The sequence below is a fragment of the Triticum urartu genome, chromosome 4 (assembly GCF_003073215.2).
Source record: "Triticum urartu cultivar G1812 chromosome 4, Tu2.1, whole genome shotgun sequence".
NCBI classification, from domain to species: Eukaryota; Viridiplantae; Streptophyta; class Magnoliopsida; order Poales; family Poaceae; genus Triticum; species Triticum urartu.
In genome coordinates this window covers 21,138,275-21,165,738 of record NC_053025.1, presented here as the reverse complement: position 1 = coordinate 21,165,738, position 27,464 = coordinate 21,138,275, and the positions used below count along the sequence as shown (strand labels likewise).

At 49.5% G+C, this 27,464-nt stretch overlaps 1 protein-coding gene across 1 annotated transcript; it reads left to right on the top strand.

Moving 5' to 3' along the window:
• Positions 1-1,711: 1,711 nt before the first annotated feature.
• On the top strand, positions 1,712-4,219 carry LOC125550368 (DELLA protein RHT-1). Its single transcript, XM_048713349.1, has one exon. It carries the CDS (start codon positions 1,947-1,949, stop codon positions 3,807-3,809), a length of 1,863 nt encoding a protein of 620 aa, XP_048569306.1. The 5' UTR covers positions 1,712-1,946; the 3' UTR covers positions 3,810-4,219.
• The last annotated feature ends 23,245 nt before the right edge of the window (positions 4,220-27,464 follow it).

Sequence of the window (27,464 nt, the reverse complement as noted above, 5' to 3'; positions counted from 1 at the left end):
GGTACTGTCTATACGTAAGACACATGAAAAAAAATGTTTTGGGCAAGTTGATTATCTGAGCCATTAGATAGGATCCAACGGTCATCTTTCTTTCTTCTTCCTCCAGGTTTTTCTCTCTTTCAACTATTTCTTCTCCCACAAAATTGAGCCAACTTATATAGTATAGCTATTGCGAAAAAATGAATTAGCACCAAAGAGTGGTTGATATATCATGAAAATAAGGAGTTTTCTTGCAAAGGAATAAAACATTGAGAGAAACAAGGGAGGTGCAATGGCAATTACAATAATGCTATTTAAAAAAGGTTGCCTTATCTTAGTCAAGAGATGATCTCTTTGTGGAGAAGTAAGACAATTATACATGTTGTGGTACTAGTTGTCATATTTAGCTATATATTTTTCAATATTAATTTTAATCAACCCACATATGTAGGAGCATGCAAGCATTAATAGTTAGACTTAACACCAAGAGATAGTGTGTCTTTCTTAATAACATGTGTGGCATAAGTACACGATCTAAAAGACTTGAGTCGATGATAATTTGTCCTCCAAAAAGAATACATTTGTGAGAGATAGAACACAAGAACTCCGATCACATTGATCAATGATCTGCATGTGAAAATGGTCTCCAGCGGATTGGAATGACATAGCGCACATTTAACAAGATCTGATCAATGACAAAATAATAGTCACTGTACAAGATGAATGACATAGCTAAACTGACGCGGAGCATCCCATGGTCATCACCATGCACGCACCGCCAACTCAAGTGGGTCCTAATGTTATTTGCTTTCTCTAGTTTGCTTGTTGGATCTAAAGGTTCTTTTGTATTAACTTGAGTTATGAGTGGATATTGGTGGTGAATATTGCTGACTTGTGCCTACCTCTTTTTTATCCCCCCCCCCGGTTTTCCCCTTCTATTCATCGTTTAGTTACTTGAATCCACCTCCAATCATGAAGATTGACCATCCCTATGGCTTGACCCGTATCATAACCGTGTGTCGCATTAGCTATGTACGTGTCATGCGAGACAAAATCATGTAGATAGGTGAAAATGTTGGTTGTTAGATTCGGTCATCGGTAGACAAGTTAGGGCATCTTTGATTCACATGATTCTAGAAACACATGAAATGAAAAGATCGCAAAGTTTCGCCCATTTGAATCATGCACGGTTTTTGGTTTGGTTGCATCGCCGGAAAAACGTGGATTCTTTTCAAGAAGTTTTGAGTGGACACTAGAATTCCTTGGAATGAATACAAATGAATCCTTGGCAAATATTTGTGTTGGATTCAATCCTACAAACTAAACGACCAGCACGGAATCCCCAAGGATTAAAAGACTCCTTCGATTCAAAGAGGCCCTCAACAGTGCAATACCTTCAAAGTCTTGGAATCCATTTTTCCCATGAGCACTGCAAGCCACAGAGAGGGCCACACGGCCGCAGCGCACGGAGAGGGAGTCGACGCAGCAGAGCCCCCATCCCGCATACAGTAGCATTTTATTTAATTTGCGGGGATTTCTGGGGTGGTGGGCGCAAGATTTGTAACTGGATGGCGAAGTTTGTCTGGTGATAAAGATGGGCGCGACGAATCCGTCCATCGATCCAACGCTGTGCGCGTGTTGGCCCGGGGCCCCGCCCGCCAGCGACCCACCACTATACCCAGACCCAGATGCCTTCCCCCTCCCATCACCCGATGCCGTCTCGCAATCTCCCCCCTCCTCTTCCCCTACAACTACTACTACTCGCTCCCGCTGCCGCTCGCTCGCTCGCTGCTTTGCTCTCTCTCCTTCTTCTTCCTCCTTCTTCCTCCCCCACCCCCGCCCCCCGACCCTGGATCCAAATCCCGACCCTCCCCAGAACCGGAACCGAGGCAAGCAAAAGCTTGGCGCAATTATTGGCCGGAGATAGGTAGAGAGGCGAGGCAGCTCGCTCGCGGTGAGGCGAGATCATGAAGCGCGAGTACCAGGACGCCGGCGGGAGCGGTGGCGGGGGCGGCATGGGCTCGTCTGAGGACAAGATGATGGTGTCGGCGGCGGCGGGGGAGGGGGAGGAGGTGGACGAGCTGCTGGCGGCGCTCGGGTACAAGGTGCGGGCCTCCGACATGGCGGACGTGGCGCAGAAGCTGGAGCAGCTGGAGATGGCCATGGGGATGGGCGGCGTGGGCGCCGGCGCCGCCCCCGACGACAGCTTCGCCACCCACCTCGCCACGGACACCGTGCACTACAACCCCACCGACCTGTCGTCTTGGGTCGAGAGCATGCTGTCGGAGCTCAACGCGCCGCCGCCGCCCCTCCCGCCCGCCCCGCAGCAGCTCAACGCCTCCACCTCCTCCACCGTCACGGGCGGTGGGTACTTCGATCTCCCGCCCTCGGTTGACTCCTCCTGCAGCACCTACGCCCTGCGGCCGATCCCCTCCCCGGCCGGCGCCGTCGGGCCGGCCGACCTGTCCGCCGACTCCGTGCGGGACCCCAAGCGGATGCGCACTGGCGGGAGCAGCACCTCGTCGTCGTCATCCTCCTCGTCCTCTCTCGGTGGGGGCGCCAGGAGCTCTGTGGTGGAGGCTGCTCCGCCGGTCGCGGCCGGGGCCAACGCGCCCGCGCTGCCGGTCGTCGTGGTCGACACGCAGGAGGCCGGGATTCGGCTGGTGCACGCGCTGCTGGCCTGCGCGGAGGCCGTGCAGCAGGAGAACTTCTCTGCCGCGGAGGCGCTGGTGAAGCAGATACCCTTGCTGGCCGCGTCCCAGGGCGGCGCGATGCGCAAGGTCGCCGCCTACTTCGGCGAGGCCCTCGCCCGCCGCGTCTTCCGCTTCCGCCCGCAGCCGGACAGCTCCCTCCTCGACGCCGCCTTCGCCGACCTCCTCCACGCGCACTTCTACGAGTCCTGCCCCTACCTCAAGTTCGCCCACTTCACCGCCAACCAGGCCATCCTGGAGGCCTTCGCCGGCTGCCGCCGCGTGCACGTCGTCGACTTCGGCATCAAGCAGGGGATGCAGTGGCCCGCCCTCCTCCAGGCCCTCGCGCTCCGTCCCGGCGGCCCTCCCTCGTTCCGCCTCACCGGCGTCGGCCCCCCGCAGCCGGACGAGACCGACGCCTTGCAGCAGGTGGGCTGGAAGCTCGCCCAGTTCGCGCACACCATCCGCGTCGACTTCCAGTACCGCGGCCTCGTCGCCGCCACGCTCGCGGACCTGGAGCCGTTCATGCTGCAGCCGGAGGGCGAGGAGGACCCGAACGAGGAGCCCGAGGTAATCGCCGTCAACTCAGTCTTCGAGATGCACCGGCTGCTCGCGCAGCCCGGCGCCCTGGAGAAGGTCCTGGGCACCGTGCGCGCCGTGCGGCCGAGGATCGTCACCGTGGTGGAGCAGGAGGCCAACCACAACTCCGGCACATTCCTGGACCGCTTCACCGAGTCTCTGCACTACTACTCCACCATGTTCGATTCCCTCGAGGGCGGCAGCTCCGGCGGCCCATCCGAAGTCTCATCGGGGGCTGCCGCTGCTCCTGCCGCCGCCGGCACGGACCAGGTCATGTCCGAGGTGTACCTCGGCCGGCAGATCTGCAACGTGGTGGCCTGCGAGGGGGCGGAGCGCACAGAGCGCCACGAGACGCTGGGGCAGTGGCGGAACCGGCTGGGCAACGCCGGGTTCGAGACCGTGCACCTGGGCTCCAATGCCTACAAGCAGGCGAGCACGCTGCTGGCCCTATTCGCCGGCGGCGACGGGTACAAGGTGGAGGAGAAGGAGGGCTGCCTGACTCTCGGGTGGCACACGCGCCCGCTGATCGCCACCTCGGCATGGCGCCTGGCCGCGCCGTGATCGCGAGTTTTGAACGCTGTAAGTACACATCGTGAGCATGGAGGACAACACAACCCCGGCGGCCGCCCCGGCTCTCCGGCGCACGCACGCACGCACCTCTGAAGAAGAAGCTAAATGTCATGTCAGTAAACGCTGAATTGCAGCGACCGGCTACGATCGATGGGGCTACGGGTGGTTCCGTCCGTCCGGCGTGAAGAGGTGGACGGACGACGAACTCCGAGCCGACCACCGGCATGTAGTAATGTAATCGCTTCTTCGTTCCCAGTTCTCCCGCACCTCCATGATCACCCGTAAAACTCCTCCTAAGCCCCATTATTACTACTACTACTATTATGTTTAAATGTCTATTATTGCTATGTGTAATTCCTCCAATCGCTCATATCAAAATAAGCGCGGGCCGGACTTTGTTAGCTGCTCCTATGAGAATGAATTTTGTACGCAAGCCACATCCAAAATTGGGCTGACCTTTGTTCTGTTCCTTCTTGATCAGTGGTATAAGCTTGTATGTTCATGGCGTTCACTGCTCTTATGAACATGATGGCTTTGCAATTGCTGAACGTCTGACTTGGGGACTTGGTGGTGTGCCATGGGAAGAGATTCACATCACGGATTAGATTAGCCTGCCTTTGCCGTCTTTGAGAGCTTGCCGAACGAAGCTTGCCGAACGAAGTTTCCCGATATAGGAATTGCTGCAAATGATGCGGCGTGTTGGAAAGATCTCGTGTAGGGCTGGCTGTGCGGTCACCCCGCCGCTGGCTGTTTCTCATCTAAAAATGAACCTGCACGTTAGTTGGAGAGGCGCATCACCTCCCACCAATCGGTAAGGGTTCGGCCCTGCTGCCGTAGCAATCAGTTGATCAAACCGAATACTGTTTCTGTACAACGGCCCGTCTGAATGCCGCACGGCCACAGCAATCAGTTCCATGATCACAGCTTTACACTGCACCAACCACTGCTGATCGGTGCTGCGAAGCCATAACAAAAGATACTTGAATACTACTGTATACTGCACTGCCTAGCGCGCTGTACAATACTTGCTGTAAATACCACTGTCTGCCACTGTAAATGGTCACGACTACTCTGTAGTGGGGGTAAGTGGTCTGTTAACCCCAGCGCATAATAAGCATGAGCAGCGGCGTTGAGGGTCGGGGAACAGCAACTTTTGATGGATGGGATTGGCGCAGAGGCGGGAGGAGCAGGGGAAGCCTGAGAGGCCACTGCTGGATGGAGTGGCGCGGCACAGTGGGGCGCATTGCCACTTCTGTTGATGATTTCTCCCTCTGCACGGTGGCCAGCGTGGCCGGCCTATCGAAACTCACCGCGCCGCGCGGTAAAATGTTCGTCCGTTGGGCGGGTGGGGCTGAGCTCCAGCACAGAGAACATTTACCCCGCGTGCATCACCGCCAGCCAGCCAGCCAGCCGCGTCGTGCCTGGTGTACCCACGGCCTCTGACAGCGGTAAAAAAAAAAACAAGGCGGTGTTGAGTATGTATGGGCCGTGGAGATCTGCCGTGCGTGGCCGCAAATCCCCCCACCGGTGACGTCGGGCCTGCGAGCTTTTTATTTAACCGGGCCCGAGGCGAGGCCCGCGGCCAATGGGAGGCCGCGGTAGAAGTTTGGGCGGGGGGAAAGGGGGGGGAGGTGGGCGGCAGCAACAGCTGTCCAATCGGGATCAGGTGGGCGTGTCAGGGAGATGATGGTGGTGGGCCCCGGCCGTCGGCCTCTGCCCCTCCCTGTCGATCCCAGTCACACGCACAGCTAGCGAGCCATGGCGCTACCAGCAGCTCTGGGCCTCTGACTCCTCCCCTGCTCGGCCCGGGGACAGCCCGGTCCCACCGCCGATAAAGAAAACGGAAAAGGGAGAGGGAAAATAGTTCTAGCGTGCTTGGGGGCCCGGCCCGCGCTGCCGATCCGGCGCCGCGGTGTGACCCCGACGGGCGCGATGATGGCGCCCCCGTGCCGTGCCCGCGCACGCCTCGCCGTTCCCCGGTCGCCGGGTCAGCCCCGTCGCGCGCCGCGGCGGCGACGTGTAGCCCGCCCCGCTTTCGTCGGGGGCGCCCTGCTCGCCCCACTTGCCCGGCCACGGACCACGCCGGCGACCCATCCAACAAATTCGTTCCTATCCGTCCGTCGCGGCCATGCCGAGGGATGGGCAGGAAGTCGGTCCTATCCGGCGGCCGGCGCACCGGCGCATGGAAATTGTTGCGCTGGGCGCGGCGGGGGGACGTGTGAGCGCGTCCGTGCATGGGTGCGCGTGGGATTCCGTGAGGTTCCGCTGGCGATGGGCCACGCTGCTGCGAGGGTGAGATGGTGGTTGGTTGGGTGGGGGGATCGATTCGGTGGATGTGACCCGGTGTGGTGGTGCGCGCACATGCGACGGGGTGGTGCGGGTCAGGGGGCCTGGCTGGCTAGCTCATCGATCGGGTTGTGCTCGAACCACTGCAGGGGAAATGCGCCGGAGCCCGCGTCAACTCGGCGGTCACACCGATCACAGGATAAGGTTGACGGACGGACGAGATGTTTTTTCTTGTTCGATAAAGAAACGGTGGCGCTAAAGCGATTGGACGCGGTGGTGTCAGATCTATATAAAGAAGATTTTTCTTTCTAACATTCGGAAATTGTGGGTCAGTACGTAAATATGTTTTCTTTGATTTGAAGGCACATAAATATGGATTGACATATTTATTGGAACTGGAATATTGATAAACTTAGGGGGTGTTTGGTTCAGGGACTTTTTAGTCCCACAAATTAGAAAAAGTTTCTAAAAAGTTCCTAGAAACCAAACACGAGGGACTTTTTTTACAATGACTAGAAAAAACTTTACTGGATAGTCTTTTTTGATTAAGACTTCTGAATCAAACACCACCTTATTTATCGAAACTGGACACGCTTACCCAGTGCGATTAATGCTGCAATAACCTCAATTTTAATTTATTAGCTCCCTTAGAAAAGGAAAAAAGTAAGGTACTAAGGTCATAGTTTGACCATAATTTCAACTAATAAAGTAAAAGTTAAACATAGAAGAAATAATGTTATCGGAAATTATTTTCAAATATAAATTCAACGATATAATTTTTGCAAACACGCAATAGCATTTTGTTAGTAAAACCTATGATCAAAATTTGTCATAAAATACGAGAGATCAATAAACCAGGATGGTGATAGTATATGGGAGAGTTTTCAGACAGAGAATAAATACTTTGTGAGTCGGGTATGTGTGCTTAATGGACAAAGTTATCGGAAGACTGCTCGTAATGAGGGTATCATAGTTATTATCATGCGTTCCAACTAAGCAACTTTGATAAGGTGACATATAAAATGAAATAAATAAAGATAAGATTTAAGTATCATACCATGATACTGTATCTAATAAATATTGTAATCCTATATATTTTGCATGTCAATGAATTAGGTCATCTAAGATACTAATATGTGATATGCATTATTGATATAGTATAATACACTAAGATTATATGTATGATACTAATGTATGATACTATCCGCTACGGGTAGCATTTGGATGTCCAAGTCGAATTAAGTTAAAAATATCCGTCCATTCACTTGCGGAAGAAAAATGTTCATTCAGAAATAAAAATCAGGCGTCAGTTAAATATTTCTGTGGCTTCAACGTGAGGAACATTAAGATATGTACAAAACCCTATTGCTCGTCTTGATTGCAAAAAGGAAAAGCTAATGCCATCCGACTATTTCTTCGACGTGTGGAAAGTAGAGCACAGATTTCGAGTAGTGCATTTTGAAGACCGAGCTCTACTGAGGTCTTAATTCTGAAAACTTCAAATTTCAGATTTTTAGTTTCAAAATATTCTAAAAATATACACATGTACATAAGGATGTAAGGGTATCTTTAGAGCAGACCCTCGAACCGTTTGTAAGCGTCTGGACTACACTGTCCGAACGTCTTGAGCTATTCAACGCAGGCTTGTATCAGTCTGCCGAGTAGTCCAGATGTACTTTTTCCGGCCTGGGGGGGGGGGGGGGGGGGGGGGAGGCTTGCGGGAGTCCGGATAGCAGCCACGCAAGACTTCGATACCCCAGACCCACCCAAAACCCCTCCCGGGCCCTGCGCCTCCATCCTCTCATTTTATCTCATTCAGTTTTTCTCTTTTGCCTTCATCGCCGCCCCACCACCCCAGCCAGCATGCCACACCCATGCCGGAACTCGCTGAGTCCGTTACCTTCAATGATACACCCAGGCTCCACGCCGCTTCTCCTCTGCCGTTGTTCCACACCTCCTCCGACCGCCGCGCAGGTAGCATCCACTCCTACGATGCTCACCATGCACGGCAACTGTTTGGTGTATGCACGAGCTATTTTTTTGTCCCTTCATCTTTGCAATAATGGATTCAGATATGGAGTACATATACGAGCACTACATTGAGTCGTCCGACAACTCGTCTGGCGAGGAGGACTACACGGATGAGACGGCGATGATGCAAGCGGTGCTTGCTGACACGGAGCGTGCGGAGGAGCATGTTCTCATTTCAACGGATAGATCAAGGGTCGTCGAGTGCTCAACCGCAACCCGGGCGCGCGGACATTTAATGCTGATGGATGACTACTTTGCCCCTGATGCCCTCTTCTCTGATGATTTCCGTCGGCGCTTTCGGATGCACAAAATGTCTTCGATCACCTCTACCATGGCGTCCGGTCCTTTGATGACTACTTGATCTTGAAGAAGGACGCTGTGGGAAGGATTGGGTTCTCTGGTTACCAGAAGTGCCCGGCCACACTGCAGATGCTTTCATATGGCATGATCGCTGACTCGTGGGACGAGTAGTTACGGATGTCGGAGAACACATACGGAGGTGCCATGGTCGAGGTGTTTGGACCTCAGTACCTCACTGAACTAACTGTGGTGGACACGAAAGGCTCTTAGCAATCTCGGAAGCAAGAGGGTGGCCAGGTTTGTTCACATCACTTGACTGCATTTATTGGAAATGGAAAAACTTCCCAAAAGTTTTGCAAGGGCAATATCAGGGTCATGTTAAGAAGCCCACATCATTCTCGAAGCAGTTGCATAATAGCATCTTTGGATTTGGCACGCTTTCTTTGGCATGCCCGGGTCTCACAATGACATCAACGTGCTACAGCGATCATCTTCGTTTGCTAGGCTGACTGAAAAAATCTCCTCCTTACCACTATACTGAAATAATAAACAAATTATAGATACATTTAAGATGTATCAATGGCACAATTGAGCTCAAGATGGACATGTTAAAAAATGGCAAACGCATGACCCTTATGGTCACCAACGAGGCACACTGAACATATTTCAGTTGCCTTGATTGGATAGATATTGCAATAGAGTTAATGATGTAAGCTCGGAAGGCGTTCATTCTGTTTCCGGGCAAAGTCGATGATAACTACGACATCTATCTGTGGTTCAACACCCACAATCACCACAACAGTCCTTGGTGTTGACCTCGAGTTCGTATGCATAATTCTATCATAGTAGCACCTAATTGAACATATATGTTGTATGCAGTTATTATAGTGTTATTTGTAAGTGTTAAAAAAAGAGTTGTTAAATTAAAGTGTGTTCTTGTTGGAGAACGTAGTAATTTCAAAAAAAATTACACACACGCAAGATAATGGTGATGCATAGCAACGAGAGGGGAGAGTGTTGTCCACGTACCCTCGTAGACCGAAAGCCGAAGCGTTATGACGATGCGGTTGATGTAGTGTACGTCTTCACGATCGACCGATCCTATTACTGAACGTACGGCACCTCCGCGATCTGCACACATTCAGCTCGGTGACATCCCACGAACTCGCGATCCAGTAGAGTGTCGAGGGAGAGCTTCGTCAACACGACGACGTGATGACGGTGATGATGAAACTACCGGCGCAGGGCTTCGCCTAAGCACCACGACAATATGACCAAGGTGGATTATAGTAGAGGGGGCACCGCACATGGCTAAGAGATCAATGATCAACTTATGTGTCTATGGGGTGCCCCCTGGCCACGTATATAAAGGATGAAGGGAGGAGGAGGCCGGCCCTCATAGGGCACGCCCAAAGTGTGGAGTCCTACTAGGACTCCCTAGTCCTAGTAGGATTCCACCTCCCACATGGAATAGGAAAAAGGGAAGGGGGGAGGAGAAGGAAGGAAGGGGGCGCCCCCTTTCCCTAGTCCAATTCGGACCAGTCCATGGGGAAGGACGCCGCCACCCTTGAGGCCTTTCTCTCCTTTCCCGTATGGCCCATTAAGGCCCAATACGAATTCCCCTAACTCTCCGGTACTCCGAAAAATACCCGAATCACTCGTAACCTTTCCGATGTCCGAATATAGCCTTCCAATATATCGATCTTTACGTCTCAACCATTTCGAGACTCCTCGTCATGTCACTGATCTCATCCGGGACTCCGAACAAACTTCGATCATCAAATCACATAACTCATAATACAAAGCATCACAGGACGTTAAGCGTGCGGACCCTACAGGTTCGAGAACTATGTAGACATGACCGAGACTCATCTCCGATTAATAACCAATAGCGGAACCTGGATGCTCATATTGGTTCGTACATATTCTACGAAGATATTTATCGGTCAAACCGCAAAACAACATACGTTGTTCCCTTTTGTCATCGGTAAGTTACTGTTGGAAATATGCCCTAGAGGCAATAATAAATTGGTTATGATTATATTTCCTTGTTCATGATAATCGTTTATTATCCATGCTATAATTGTATTGATAGGAAACTCAGATACATGTGTGGATACATAGACAACACCATGTCCCTAGTAAGCCTCTAGTTGACTAGCTCGTTGATCAATAGATGGTTACGGTTTCCTGACCATGGACATTGGATGTCATTGATAACGGGATCACATCATTAGGAGAATGATGTGATGGACAAGACCCAATCCTAAGCATAGCACAAGATCGTGTAGTTCGTATGCTAAAGCTTTTCTAATGTCAAGTATCATTTCCTTAGACCATGAGATTGTGCAACTCCCGGATACCGTAGGAATTCTTTGAGTGTACCAAACGTCACAACGTAACTGGGTGACTATAAAGGTGCACTACAGGTATCTCCGAAAGTGTCTGTTGGGTTGGCACGAATCGAGACTGGGATTTGTCACTCCGTGTAAGCGGAGAGGTATCTCTGGGCCCACTCGGTAGGACATCATCATAATGTGCACAATGTGATCAAGGAGTTGATCACGGGATGATGTGTTACGGAACGAGTAAAGAGACTTGCCGGTAACGAGATTGAACAAGGTATCGGGATACCGACGATCGAATCTCGGGCAAGTATCGTACCGATAGACAAAGGGAATTGTATACGGGATTGATTAAGTCCTTGACATCGTGGTTCATCCGATGAGATCATCGTGGAACATGTGGGAGCCAACATGGGTATCCATCCCGCTGTTGGTTATTGGCCGGAGAGTCGTCTCGGTCATGTCTGCATGTCTCCCGAACCCGTAGGGTCTACACACTTAAGGTTCGATGACGCTAGGGTTGTAAAGGAAGTTTGTATGTGGTTACCGAATGTTGTTCGGAGTCCCAGATGAGATCTCGGATGTCATGAGGAGTTTCAGAATGGTCCGGAGGTAAAGATTTATATATAGGAAGTCCTATTTCGGCCATCGGGACGAGTTTCGGGGTCATCGGTATTGTACCGGGACCACCGGAAGGGTCCCGGGGGTCCACCGGGTGGGGCCACCTATCCCGGAGGGTCCCATGGGCTGAAGTAGGAAGGGGTCCAGCCCAAAGTGGGCTGGGGCGCCACTTTCCCCTAGGGCCCATGCGCCTAGTGTGGGGAAACCCTAAAAGGAAGAGTCCTAGGAGGGGAAGGCACCTCCTAGGTGCCTTGGGGGGGAGGGAATCCTCCCTTGGCCGCCACCCCAAGGACCATCTAGGGCTGCCGCCCCTCTAGGGGTGGGAACCCTAGAGGGGTTGCACCCTCCTCCCTCTCCCCTATATATAGTGAGGCCTGGGGCTGCCCATAACACGCGATCTGATCTCTGCATGTTGGTGCAGCCCTCCCCTCTTTCTCCTCTTCTGCGGTGCTTGGCGAAGCCCTGCAGGATTGCCACGCTCCTCCATCACCACCACGCCGTTGTGCTGCTGCTGGATGGAGTCTTCCTCAACCTCTCCCTCTCTCCTTGCTGGATCAAGGCATGGGAGACGTCATCGGGCTGTACGTGTGTTGAACGCGGAGGTGCCGTCCGTTCGGCACTAGGATCATCGGTGATTTGGATCACGACGAGTACGACTCCATCAACCCCGTTCTCTTGAACGCTTCCGCTTAGCGATCTACAAGGGTATGTAGATGCACTCTCCTTCCCCTCGTTGCTGGTCTCTACATAGATAGATCTTGGTGATACGTAGGAAAATTTTGAATTTATGCTACGTTCCCCAACAGTTACTTGCCTGAGATTTGATTGTCGGTATCTCAATACCTAGTTCAATCTCATTACCGGCAAGTCTCTTTACTCGTTCCGTAATGCATCATCCCGCAACTAACTCATTAGTCACATTACTTGCAAGGCTTATAGTGATGTACATTACCGAGAGGGCCCAGAGATACCTCTCCGATAGATGGAGTGACAAATCCGAATCTCGATCTATGTCAACTCAACAAACACCATTGGAGACACTTGTAGAGCATCTTTATAATCACCCAGTTACGTTGTGACGTTTGATAGCACACAAGGTGTTCCTTTAGTATTCGGGAGTTGCATAATCTCATAGTCAGAGGAACATGTATAAGTCATGAAGAAAACAGTAGCAATAAGACTGAATGATCATTATGCTAAGCTAACGGATGGGTCTTGTCCATCACATCATTCTCTAATGATGTCATCCCGTTCATCAAATGACAAACATGTCCATGGCTAGGAAACTTAACCATTTTTGATTAACGAGCTAGTCAAGTAGAGGCATACTAGGGACACTCTGTTTGTCTATGTATTCACACATGACTAAGTTTCTGGTTAATACAATTATAGCATGAATAATAAACATTTATCATGATATAAGGAAATATAAATAACAACTTTATTATTGTCTCCAGGGCACATTTCCTTCATTTCTTAAACCGTGCTATATGACTATATTGTGCCTTCTAGGATACAACTATTACTGTTCAGGTGAAAAATGTTGCCACCTCAGCCGGTTTTTCGCCAAGCAAAAACCACTACTAGCGGGCGTTAACCAGACCATCACGGGTACAAACTGTTGGGAAATTGGGCCAGCACGAGGGGTGGCGGCGGCCGCGTGCCATACGCACGGGCTAGCCCCTCTCGGTTCCACACTTTACGTTAAGTGGGTATTTATCCCTTGACCTTTTACCCCTATATAAAGAGACGATGAGAAATCATTGTAACATTTGATCATTGATTAATAAAGATAGTCTTCTCCATACTTCCCTGTATTCATCTACTTTTGCGTGTTCGACTACTTCGTCTACGATGCTCGCTCTCGCTCCTCAACCTCGGACCGGACTCGCTGGCGGAGTTGTGGAACACGTTATCACCACGCTCCGCTCCATCAACTCTCCATCAAGCCTGCGTCAAGCCTGCATCACGCAGGCTTTCGTCGATCCCGCGGAGGTATAAGATCCGATCTCTCTTTTGCAAAAATGGATTCCTCCTCATCACGATTCCGTTTTTGCGATTAGTCTATTTTTCGGATTTAATCTACCTATGGCGTGGATTTTCCTCCCAAGAACTGGCTGACGAATACATCGCCGACCAATGTCGATGTTCTTGGATCAAGAGGGACTTGTTGACTGCACTATACGGGAGTCGGTACACATCGCGACCCAGATGGTCACGGTACCGCCGCAAAAGCACCAGATGTGCCATGCGCCGTCGGAGTTCCGGATGAACATAATAACGACCTACATCCTGAGGCCGATGTCCAGATGACGCTGTGCCAAACCATCGACGGCGTGGCCATGGCCCTGCTGGCCGTTCCCGTGCCCGCTGCATGCTCACGCCGCCGCGCGCTCGCGTACCCTGCTTGTCGCCGTCGTCGCGACCCCGCTGATCGCGCACGCCCGCCGACGCGTGCCGCTGGCCGTCCGCCGCCGCGCGCCCGTGTCCTCTGCCGGGCGCGCCCCCACTGGTCGCGCGCGCCACACCGTGCTCGCTGACGCTCGCTTCGCCCGGAGCGCCACCACGTACCCGCCTCCTGTCGCTCGTGCACGGCAAGCTGCCATCGCCAGGACGCGACCTGCCGTGCGCCGCTCTCGCTGACCACTCCAGCCAAGAGGCCGGGTAACACAGCCGCCGCCACACCACTCGGGCGCTAGGGAAAACCTAGCGACCCGGATGATGCGCAGCGCGGGGGCTGGCCGGGCCAGCCTGCTGGTTGATGGGCCCAGGGCCCATGTGCGTCACGGCCGAGGCACCCTCCTACATTAAAAAGGAGAGAGAGAGGTGGCTAGTGCACCCTAGATGGACTGACGACCCATTTTCGGCCTGCAGCCGAACTGGACTGAGCCGGAGAGCACGCGCGCGCGCGGTTCTTTGCATTTTAGCCCCTGCAATTTTCTGTTTTTACGCGTATTATATTCCCGCTGTAATATTTCGCATAGAAGCCCCTGGAACTGTCTCTTTTATCTGAAAAATGCGTATTTTGGCTTTAAAATGTCTCGGGAATTCAATTTATGGGCTATTTTTCACGTAAAAAATGCGCTTAACATGCTATATTTTGTAAACATGTTTTTATTGTATGATTTTACTACTGTAGATTAATTGTTTAACACTCTTAATCATTAAGTAAGTCATATAAAAACGTGTTTTAAATAATGGAACATCATTTTTATTGAATAAGTTTATCAACATCGCAATTGTGCAAAAGATTACCTGCTGTAATCTCATGATTTTTGCATAAATCGAAGATGACCGGAATTGTCAACAAGGAGTTTGCTAAGTTGGCCCAGACGGGGCTGAACTACCTGTCATGGGCCTCGGACTGTGAGATTTTTCTCCAGGGAAAAAGCCTCCTGAGGGCGATTGGTAAGGGGACCCAATTGGCCCCCACTGATCCCAAGTTCGAAACTGAGAATGCGCAAGCTCTGCATTTTCTCCGTCATCACCTGTCACCTACTCTGAAAGACGAGTATATGGCTGAGCGGAGTGCTTCTGGCCTTTGGACCGCTCTTAAGTAGCGGTTTGAGCGGCTGAAGTACACTGTGAAGCCACGTGCAGAGGCAGAGTGGAACCGTCTGAGGTTTGCGGACTTCAAGACGGTTGGGGAGTACAATTCGGGTCTGCACCGGATTTGTACGACTCTTCGGTTGTGTGGTACTTGTTTGTGTAGGTGCGTGGGACTTGAGCGTGATCTCCTACTGGATTGATACCTTGGTTCTAAAAAACTAAGGGAAATATTTATGCTACTTTACTGCATCACCCTTTCCTCTTCAAGGGAAAACCAACGCAGTGCTCAAGAGGTAGCATGTCGCGCGCCACAGGAGGTCGTTGATGCATACAAGGCTCGTAAGGCGCATGAGACGCACCTCGCCTTGGTTCAGGAGGGAGCACCACCCGTGATGATCTCTACGCCCCTTGTTGCGCCCATAGAGGCGACCCCCGTGGTGCCCATCGCGGCGGCTTTGGCGGTCTCTGGTGACGCCAACGTTGCCATGGAGGTTGACTACGTGGTCGCCTCGGCGGTGCCGCAACTAGATATTGATGCTGCCTCCAAGATGATTTCTAAGGAGGATCAGCTCACTAGTATGGAGATTGCGGCTGAAGTCAATGGCTTCTTCATCGAGTCTACTTAGCATACCTCTTTGGTTATCATGATTCCGTGATTTGATACAATAAATTTGATTTGGTTGTAAGCTCTATGAGAGCATAAACTTATTCTTTACTTTGGCGATTGGATGACATTTATTCATTTATTCCATTATTTATACATGATAGTATGTTATGTTCTGGAATGTGTGCATTTATTATCAACGTAGCGTCTTCCTCATTACATTAATTATATGTCATGTTTTAGAACGCGTGTGGCGCCCGAATGGAGGAAACATGCCTTGCCGATAGCGCAACTACACATACCATTTTACGAGAAACTAAGTACTTTGAGTCTATTAAAAAAATCTCCAGGAAGTATTATGACAATCGTCGGCTGTGGTTCACACATAGTTGGCTCTCGACGAGCCACTATTATACTTCCTAGGGGAACAACTTTGATCATTAACGATGCGTTGTTGTACATGGAGTCGACTCGTACTCTTTTGAGCTTTAGAGACATCCGCGCAAATGGTTTTCATATTGAGACCGATGATGAGAACGGAAAGGAGTGCCTACTCATCACAAAGCAGGATGCGAATGGTAAACATGTTATCGAAAGGCTTCCTTCGTTCGACACAGGGCTATACTACACTAAAATAGTAGCACCGCTTGTGTACACTACCCTCAAGACCGTTTTTAGAAGCTCTGAACTCTTCTGCCTCTGGCACGATAGGTTAGGCCACTCCGGACTTAGGATGATGAGAAATATAATAGACAACTCACATGGTCATAATGTTAACGTGAAGAACTTCTCGAATCCCGATGATTTCGTGTGCTCCGCATGCGCTAAGGGGAAGTTAGTCATTAGGCCATCGCCCCTCAAGATGAGGGATGAAATCCCCACGTTCTTGGAACGTATCCAAAGGGACATATGCGGTCCAATTCAGCCCGTCACGGGGCCGTTTCGGTACTTCATGGTGCTCATTGACGCTTCCTCTAAATGGTCCAATGTTTGCCTGCTGTCAACACGGAACCATGCCTTTGCAAAGTTGATCTCTCAGATCATACAAATGAGGAATAATTTCCTTGATTATCGTATAAAGTCTATTCGAATGGACAACGCCGGAGAATTTACTTCAAAGGCGTTCGATGATTATTGCATGCAATTGGAATCAAAGTTGAGCACTCCGTACCGCATGTTCATACACAAAATGGACTTGACGAGGCATTGTTTAAAAGAATTAAATTCATTGCCCGACCGCTCCTTCAGGGTTGTAATTTACCAACTACATGTTGGGGCCACGCAGTGTTACACGCGGCCAATCTCATCAACTTTAGACCGTCGGCCTACATCATCCACTCTCCTGTTCAGCTTGCGCAAGGGCCAGCACCGAAAATTTCCCACCTTCGTAGGTTCGGTTGCCAGGTATATGTACCAATACCACCACCTCAGCGATCGGCGATGGGCCCGCTCCGTAAGTCGGGGATATAGGTTGGTTATGAGACTGTGTCCATAATCAGGTATCTGGACCCCATGACAGGTGACTGTCACACGCTCGTTTTGGTGATTGCATTTTTGACGAGATTTTTTTCCCGACTTTAGGGGGAGAGAATCAACCCCTTAATGCTAAAAGTCGATAAATCACGTGGCAAGCCACGGGAATCGACGCTCATGACCCACGCACTGCTGAGACTGAGAGACAAGTCCAAAAGATAATAGATTTGCAGCCATTAGCAAATCAACTGCCTGACTACTTTAGTGACTTAAAGACTCTGACAAAATCGCATGTGCACGCGCGCAATGCACCAGAAAGGGTTGAAATACCAAAGAAAAATGATGGTATACCCGCTCCCGTCCAAAGGCCTAAAAGACGAGAGATCCGGCTTCTCAAATCCCAAGTACTCGGGGACACCCGACGAAAAAGGATAAGAGAGATTTATTACAACATGTCGCCAAAGTGCCCCAAAGTGAAACGGGGAGCCAGTCGAGACCTGGCACAAGTACGGAAAATTTAGTGTACGAAATTCCGGACTTAAACTTTCCCATAGGGAAAACACCCAGCGGAGATGTGTGCGCACACATCGGCGCGGGAAATCTAAAGGACATTGCTCCCATAATGGAAAATTTGGTAGAGCAAGTGTTTGCGCCGGATGCGCTCCATGACGAAATGGCCATAAATTATATTTATACGGGAGAGTTCCTGAACCGAGCAACAGTGATTGTCGACATTAAATTTGCTACGAAAATCGCCTCAATCATAGATCTTGACCCTGAGCCTAACACGCTCGTTGATTGCAAGAAAAGGTCGGATTCGAAAGATTGGCAGCAGGCAATTACTGCCGAATTATTATCTCTCAACAAAAGGAAGGTGTTTGGACCAGTTTGTCGAACTCCTCCCCACATTTGCCCTGTTTGCCATAGGTGGGTTTTTGTTCGAAAGAGAGATGAAAATAATAAGGTAGTACGGTACAAAGCAAGGCTCTTCGCTCAAGGGTTCACTCAACGACCAGGTGTCGATTTTGAGGAGACTTATTCCCCGGTCATGGATGGAGTTACCTTTAGATACTTGATATCGATGGCAGTAAACATGGACTTGAAAATGAAACTAATGGATGTTGTCACTTCTTACCTATATGGTAACTTGGATTCGAATATATACATGATGGTTCCAGAAGGTATCCCTGTTCTGAACCATGATAGAGCGAACAGGAGTCTATACTGTGTTCGACTTCAAAAGGCACTGTACGGACTCAGACAGTCTGGTAGAATGTGGTACAATCGCTTAAGTGATTTCCTTCATCAGAAGGGCTACATGAGCAACAAAGATTGCCCATGTGTTTTTATACGGTGATCCCAAGATGGATTCTGTATAATCTCGGTGTACGTGGACGATTTAAACATAATCTGTACGCCTGAGGATTTTGAGGAAGCAAGTTCCTACCAGATGCCGGAATTCGAGATGAAGGATTTGGGTAAAACCAAGTTCTGTCTAGGTCTGCAACTTGAACATTCCCCTGCTGAGATTCTAGTGCACCAGTCGGCCTACACCGAGAATGTCGTGGTTTTGTCACGGCAGATGTCCTAGAGAAAGGACTTAGTCGTGGAGCCATCGCGACGGGTTAGCTTGAAGGGGTTAAAGCGGACACAAGGACGCAAGAGAGTTTATACTAGTTCGGCCCCTTCAATGAAGGTAAAAGCCTACGTCTAGTTGTGATGGAATTGATGGGTGTTTCGATGACTAGGGAGCAATAAGCTTCGCCTATGTCTCGAGTTGTTGTCTGTCGTCTCTCAACCGCCGCCGGGTCATCCCCTTATATACATGGGTGACGCCCGTCGGTTTACAGCGTCCCAACACCAGCTCATAGATGTGTCCGGTTTGGTCTCTACTTATTCCTAACTTACAATACAAGTTACATATTGACGCCTGTTTACGGCTACGGGCTCTCAACCGGTTATGGGTCTTGAGCCCTCATCTACCTTCATGGGCTTTAACATGCTTAACTACTGATGAAGCTAATCCGGCCCAGATAGGCCGGTTTACGCCCAGTAGTAATATCCCCAACATTAGGCCCCAGATTGATTTGAACAGGTTCATGTCAATCCTTAGCAAAAACTTCATTTTCAACATCTTCTTGTAGTTTGGTGAACCGCCGTGATGTCATCTTCTCTGATTGCTGTAAATCGGCATGACGTCATCTATCATAAAGAAACTATCCGTGATACCTTCTTATTTGATAGATCCGCGATAATCGAGGCGACTGCTCTGTTTCCAAACTTGCGGCTCCTTGATTTTCGCGCCTGACCCATGTCCCTTGCTTTATAAATAGGACCGAAGGGTCATTTCTTTTTCCCCTGCTTGCCCTTCTGCTTCTTCTTCCTCGCGTCGCCCAGTCTTCGAAGCTCCGCCGCCGTCGTCGACCTCTGCACCAACTTTGGCCGCTACATCACCCTGAGCGTACCAGAGCACCACGGCGACCTTCCGCTTCTTCCTCAGCTCCGGTAAGTCTTCTATCCCTTTCATCATAGATCTGTTCTAGGGTTTCCATGTTCTCGATTGTTCATGGCTTGCTTCTTGTTCATATGATAGATCCTTAGACGAGTCTGTGAATCTTCGCTCTGTGTAGCAGTAGTTTTTATCCTCCGTTTTCACTTTCGCATATTAAGACCATAGATCTTATCCGTACCTTCGCTTATTGATTCAGCACTGCTCCTTTAGGGCCTTGAATATTTATCTCCTTTATAAACATGTTCCAGATCCAAAGCTGTAGTATAATCTTGTGAAATCTGTTTTTGTGTACTTACTCATCTGCAGTCTTGATTGTTCAATGCTTAGATCAGGCGGTTTAACTTTGTAGAAATTTTTTACGAACCGGTATATACCATTAGTCCCCTTGTTGAACCGCCAGATGTTGGTTACTTCATGAAACTCCGGTTCAGATAGTTTTGTCTCCGGTTTAACACTGTCCATACCAACGTATCTTGATCAAATGCATTTTTGAACCGGGATCTTCTACCTTGTAGATTCCATCATGGCCAAGCAAGTGTATGAGTGCAATTGGGTCCCTTCTCGCGTCACAGAGGATCAACTGGACGATTTAGTCCTGATTGGCGCCTTGGGCAGCAAAGATACCATCCATTGGAGGGCTCCTGGCAAAGAATGCCCCCCACACCTCGAGAAGGAGAGATTGTTGTTTTCGTAGATCACCTAGCCCGGGGCGTTAAACCGCCCGGTTCTAAATTTTACCGCGATGTTTTAGCCGATTTTCAACTCCATCCGCAAGACACTGGCCCCAACTCTGTTACCAATATGTGCCACTTCCAAGTACTCTGTGAGGTGTTCTTTCAAGAGGAGCCCACAGTGGAATTATTCAGAGATCTGTTCCATCTAAACCGCCGTACCGAGTTTACTGATGGCTCTAATACGGAGTTGGGTGGCATGGCAATTCAGAAAAGGAAAGAGGTCACATACCCTCACGCCAAGCTGCACAGTCACCCCAAGGAGTGGAATCAGACATGGTTCTACTGCAAAGACACCTCCCCTGCTGGTGAGAATCCCTTGCCTGGCTTTCGTCCGGAGCGGCTCAGCAATACACACCCTTTTCCTCAGAGATTGACTGCCCGGGAGAGAAGCAAATATGCTCCCCAGTTGTCAAAGCTCAGAGCCTTTATGGCCAACGGTTTAACCGGTGTTGATCTCGCTCGCTGTTGGATATCATGGAGCATATTTCCCCTTAGTCAGCGCTCCGGTTTGATGTGCGAGTATACTGATAATGTTGATGACCCACTGCGACATTCAAAACTCCAACTCTCTGGTGAAGAAATCACAGAGGCTGTGTGCAAGATACTGAATGAACCGGAACATGTCTGCGCTAGAACCGGCCTGCTTCCCTTCTGTGCCACCAACAAACCGCCAGCTGTAAGACTTTGATTTTTCTCTTTGTTGAATTTGTTATTGACATGTTTGGTCATTGTTTGTAATATCAGTGTCTGTATAATCAGGGCGATGATCCGTTTTGGAGAAAAAAGCTGCCACAGGAGAAATCAGAGAAGGCAGACAAACCGGAAAGAGCAATCCGGCAAAAAACTAAAGCTGTGAAGAAGACTGCCCACAGGAAAAGAACCACTGCCTCTTCTAATCCGGCCCCTGATGATGAGGTGGATAATCCGGACTTTGAGGTAGAGCTTGACTCACTTGGTTTATTTTTCATGCGTCTTATTGATGATGATATTTGTCAGGATGATGCCGAAGCCAGCCACGCGGATCTTGCAGAGGTAATTATTCTCTCTTCCGATTCAGAAACTTTGCCTTCACAAAAAATCCGTCAGGCAAACCGGAAAGTTAAATTTTCTCATCCTCTTGCTTATTTGGATCCTAAACTTCTTATGAAGACTCAACAACACGAGGCTCGCCGCACCACCAGGCACAGCGGCCAGGTAGTTACCTCCGCCGGTTTACCGAACAGTCCGGTTCGGAAACGTCATTCCGAGGTCTCTAACTCGCCTATCAGTGCTTGTCCTAAAGCGGGCTGCTTTCGTCAACCTCTTAATCCGTCTGACTCCAATTACCAGGTTATTTCCCACTCATCTTCTGGCGAGTCATCGGCCACTCAGCTCCCGCCGCTCAAAACGGTGCTTGGGTAAGCCATATTTATTGTGATGTTTGCAGTACATTGCCTTAGAACACATGCTGTATTTAATTTGGTTACTCTTCTCAGGGCCAAACCTAGGCCAAGCAAGACGGCCCGCCTGGATAAAGCGGCCAAAGAAGATGTCATTCTTGAAGCGGCTATCTCTGAGGATATTCCCAACAATCCACCGCAGCCAGATGATGATCTTATTGCTGAAGAGAGACCTGTTGATACCTCAGGCCCTATCCAACAGCCCACAGGTACCATCCGGATTGAAAGCTCCACTGGTCCAGCAGAATCTACTGAGAAGCCAACAGGCCAACAGCTCCAGTGCAAAACGGCGGTACCAAGGATGATGAGGTTGTCATTACTGGCACTGGTCATGCTGAACCAAGCAATCCTGTCGCTTTATCCAAACATTCTGCCAAGGAGGAATTTGCTGCTTTTGGCAAAGGCACGTGGAACGCTGATCTGACGGCTTACTCTGCTCTGAACACCCAAGATATCCATTCCGGCTATCTGAATCGGTTGTATACCAGCCGTGACTACGAAGCCGGTCTGGTTAATATGATGAAAGATAAATATGAGGTAACTTCCATATGCTCCTTCCTGCTTGTATGCTTTTATTCTTGGTGACTCTCCTAGCACCCAAGGGCCGGTTTGAACTATTCTTTCAAACCGGGACTTAATAATATAAATCTTGATGCTTTGAAATTTGCTGATGTAGCCCCCAAGGGCCGGTTCAACTTAGCGTAGTTAAACCGGTACTTTAAGTAATTGAAACTGCCGCATCAGAATACATATGATCAAATAGCCATTAGCCCCCAAGTGCCAAGTTGAATACTTGTATTGAGCTTGGGACTTTGTAAACAATTGAAAGATGAAGATCGAATATGCATTAGCCCCCAAGTGCCAAGTTGAATACTTGTATTGAGCTTGGGACTTTGTAAACAATTGAAAGATGAAGATCGAATATGCATTAGCCCCCAAGTGCCAAGCGCATAACTTGTATTGAGCTTGGGACTTTGTAAACAATTGAAAGATGAAGATCGAATATGCATTAGCCCCCAAGTGCCAAGTTGAATACTTGTATTGAGCTTGGGACTTTGTAAACAATTGAAAGATGAAGATCGAATATGCATTAGCCCCCAAGTGCCAAGTTGAATACTTGTATTGAGCTTGGGACTTTGCAAACAATTGAAAGATGAAGATCGAATATGCATTAGCCCCCAAGTGCCAAGCGCATAACTTGTTATGTGGTTGGTACTTGAATCCTTCTACCGATTTGTTGAAACATATATCTGTATGCCTGTAGGCGGAGCTGAAGGCGAAAGAAAGCCAAGTCATCGATCTGCGAGAAAACCTGAAAACCCAACAGGCTGAAACCTCCAAGGCAAAAGAGGAATTGGCTAGTGCCTTAAGCACCATGGAACAACTTAAGGAGAACTTCAAGAAGAAATGGGCGGATTGGGCCACTGAAAAGTCCGCTTTGATCAAACGAGCAAAGGATGCTGAGGCTGCACTGAAACCAGTGACGGATGAACTGACCAGCATAAAGCGGCACGTTCATGCCATGACCACGCTATCTTTGGTAAGCCAGCTTGCCTTCTGAATTGGTTCTGCCTTCTTACAGAGTCGCCGGTTTATTAACCTTTTATGGTATTTCAGGGACACGCATTGGTCACTTGGGGTCAGATGTGCGGAAGAAATTGAAAGCCGCCTATACCTTGGTTGAACAATTGTATACTGGTGCCCAGCGGATCATCTGTACCGCGTCTCATAACAAACCGGCGCCCACTTTGATTCAAGATACTCTGATGAAACTGTCAGTGCTTCCTGCCCGGGTTGAAGAGCTGAAGAAATCTGCTGCTCGAACCGGTGCAATCAATGCTTTAATCCGGGCAAAAGCCTGGGTGCCGGATTTTGATCCTATTGAAGCGGCTCAGGGTTATCCCAGCTTGAAGGAAGACGGGTCAGAATTTGGTGAAGCGGATCTGCGAGCCATAAACCGGGAGGTACGTCCGCTAGCTTGTCAACTGGCTGAGGAAGCAGATTTGTCTCATTATCAAGCCCAATATGACAGCCAGAACAAGCGAATAGCTGCACCAATCCATGAATCGGAAAACCTGATCCCTCCAATCCGTAAGCATACTTACGCTCCCGATATTGACCCGTCTTCGCTAATCCATGACGAAGCTGTTTTTCAAGCTTTGATGGGAATTGACTGGACAACTGTGGATTTCCAGCCACTGGGTAGAGAAACGGAAGCTGAAGCGGCGCAGGATGACCCACAACCATCAGGCCAGGCTTGTGGCCAAGCTTAAACCGGAAGCCGGTTTTAAAACTCTCTCCTTTGTGAAAAACAATTATGTTATTATGGGCACCATGTTGCCTTGTAATAGGCTAGCTGATACCTTTGATGTTGATATGCCTTCGTGCATAACTTGTTCTTCCTGTGGTAATGAACTTTCCAAAATACTTTCTGCCACCATTGAGTGTGAAGTTGGCTTGGCCAACCTTGAAGCGGAGCTTTTGCAAACCCACACTGTTGGAGGAAATAACAACTCCTGTATATGTATATGACACTGGTTACCATGTAAACCGTGTCGGGTTATAATGAACACCGTGTTACTCCATAAGAGGATGTTAACAACAAGGATCAAACCGGACAAATAGTCTCCGGATTGACGTGAATTGTGTTCCGTCAATTGATTGGTTAAAAAACTTTGTCGGTTTTAAAGAACACAATAAAAAGCAAAAACCCCCCTTCAAGGAAAAGTATGAAGCAAAAGCAATGACAAAAAATGTTTGCCAAAAAAGATTTATTTAAGCTGATCAAATGGCGTAACCATGGCCAAACACGACCAAGATCCCATTAGGTGTAACTATGGTTCTAGTTAGCCAGGTCCCCAAGTGATTCTTGTGGCATTTATGCCGACCAAATGGCGTGGTCATGGTTCAGGTTCGACCAAGCCCCCAAGTGATTCTGTGGCCTTAGGCCGATCAAGAGGCATGACTGGTTCAGACATGACCAAGTCCCCAAGTGATCTGGTGGCTTTCGCCTATCAAGAGGCATGGTATTGGTTCGGACACGACCAATCCTCCAAGTGATATAACACGATGCTTTTAGCAAAGCGAACTCAAGGGGTAAACCGGAGGCCGTTTAGAGCAACTCCGTGTAACCTCACATGATGTAAAAGAACAGATACCCCGCTTTAGCTGAGGTTTCGGTTTATTATACTTAATCATAATATATACATTGTATGTACATAAGCATAGCCAATTGCTCAGGTATAGTAAGGCCGAAGATGAGCTATATTCCACGGCCTGTTAGTCTCTTCCTCTGATGTACGTGAGTCCTTATGCTCTCGAATATCGATCAGATAGTACGACCCGTTGTGCAGATTCTTGTTGACCACGAAAGGCCCCTCCCAAGGTGGGGATAGCTTATGCATATCAGTCTGATCTTGGATGAGCCGAAGCACCAAATCTCCTTCCTGGAAGGCTCTGGTTCTGACTCGGCGACTGTGATAACGACGAAGATCCTGCTGGTAAATCGCCGATCGGGCGGCTGCGATGTCACGCTCTTCATCCAACCGGTCCAAAGCATCTTGCCGTGCTGTCTCGTTGTCCGCTTCAATATAAGCCGTGACACGAGGTGAATCATGACGGATATCACTGGGGAGAACCGCTTCCGCTCCATAAACCATGAAGAATGGTGTGTATCCTGTTGATCTGTTGGGTGTTGTATTGATGCTCCATAACACAGATGGTAATTCTTCTACCCAACAACCCGACATTCTCTGCAAAGGAACCATGAGCCGGGGCTTGATGCCTCTCAAGATCTCTTGATTAGCTCTTTCTGCTTGACCATTGGACTGTGGGTGTGCCACTGATGAAACGTCGAGCCGGATGTGCTCCCGTTCGCAGAACTCCATGGCACCTTTGGACAAATTGGTACCATTATCTGTGATGATACTATGTGGAAAGCCAAACCGGAAAATCACTTTTTTAATGAACTGAACCGTCGTGGCCGCATCACACTTGCTAACAGGTTCTGCCTCCACCCACTTTGTAAACTTGTCAACCGCCACCAGGAGGTGGGTCTTCTTATCTTTGGACCTTTTGAAAGGCCCAACCATATCCAGCCCCCAAGTCGCAAACGGCCAAGTAATTGGAATCATCCTCAATTCTTGATCCGGTACATGAGCACGTCTTGAAAACCTTTGGCAACCATCACATCATCTGACCAGATCCTTCGCATCAGCATGAGCAGTTAACCAATAGAAACCATGGCGAAACGCTTTAGCCACCAGAGACTTTGAACCGGCGTGGTGACCACAATCTCCTTCGTGGATCTCCTGCAAAATTTCACGGCCTTCTTCAGGAGACACGCAACGTTGAAAAGCTCCTGATATACTGCAATGATGCAACTCACCGTTGATGACAGCCATGGACTTGGATCGCCGGATTATCTGCCGGGCCAGAATCTCATCTTTTGGCAACTCGCCCCGGTTCTTGTATGCCAGATAAGGAAGCGTCCAATCCGGAATAACATGAAGAACTGCCACCAATTGAGCCTCCGGATCAGGAATGGCCAAATCCTCTTCACCAGGGATCTTCACCGACGGGTTGTGCAGCACATCCAGAAAAACATTGGGTGGGACCGGTTTGCGCTGAGAGCCCAGCCGGCTTAAAGCGTCCGCCGCTTCATTTTTCCGCCGGTCCACGTGGTCCACCTGATAGCCTCTGAAATAACCTGCAACAATATCCACCTCACGACGATGTGCTGCCATGAGTGGGTCCTTGGAGTCCCAAGTGCCAGACACTTGCTGAGCCACAAGGTCCGAATCACCGAAGCACTTAACTCGACTTAGATTCATCTCCTTAGCCATCCGAAGACCATGGAGCAAGGCTTCATACTCAGCTGCATTGTTAGTACAAGGGAACATTAAACGGAGAACATAACAAAACTTATCACCTCGTGGGGAAGTCAATACGACTCCAGCCCCCGAGCCTTCCAACTGCCTGGATCCGGCAAAATGGATGGTCCAATACGTATGATCCGGCTTTTCTTCAGGTGCTTGCATTTCCGTCCAATCATTGATGAAATCAACAAGTGCTTGAGACTTAATCGCTGTCCGAGGCACATATTTCAAACCGTACGGCCCTGGCTCTATAGCCCACTTTGCAATCCGGCCAGTTGCTTCCCGGTTCTGGATGATATCTCCCAAAGGAGCAGAACTGACCACCGTAATTGGGTGCCCTTGGAAGTATTGCTTAAGCTTCCGGCTTGCCATAAAAACTCCGTACACCAGCTTCTGCCAATGCGGATACCTTTGCTTGGAGTCAATGAGTACCTCGCTGATATAATAGACCGGACGTTGAACCGGATGCTCCTTACCTGCCTCCTTTCGTTCCACCACAATAGCCACGCTGAGCGCACGAGCATTAGCAGCAACATATAGCAGTAACGGCTCCTTGTCAATGGGAGCGGCGAGCACAGGCGGATTGGCCAATTGCCGCTTTAAGTCCTCAAATGCTTCATCAGCAGTAGAACTCCAGACGAACTGATCTGTTTTCTTCAACATCTGATACAAAGGGATCGCCTTCTCACCAAGGCGGCTGATAAACCGGCTTAACGCGGCAATCCGGCCTGCCAGGCGTTGAACATCATTGATACACTTCGGTTTAGCCAGGGAGGTGATGGCTGTGATCTTCTCCGGATTAGCCTCAATTCCCCTGTTGGACACCAGAAAACCCAATAACTTGCCCACCAGTACACCAAAGACACACTTGTCCG

Excerpts from the sequence above, each read along its gene's own strand:
- LOC125550368 (XM_048713349.1), top strand. The coding sequence starts at position 1,947 with ATGAAGCGCGAGTACCAGGACGCCGGCGGGAGCGGTGGCGGGGGCGGC.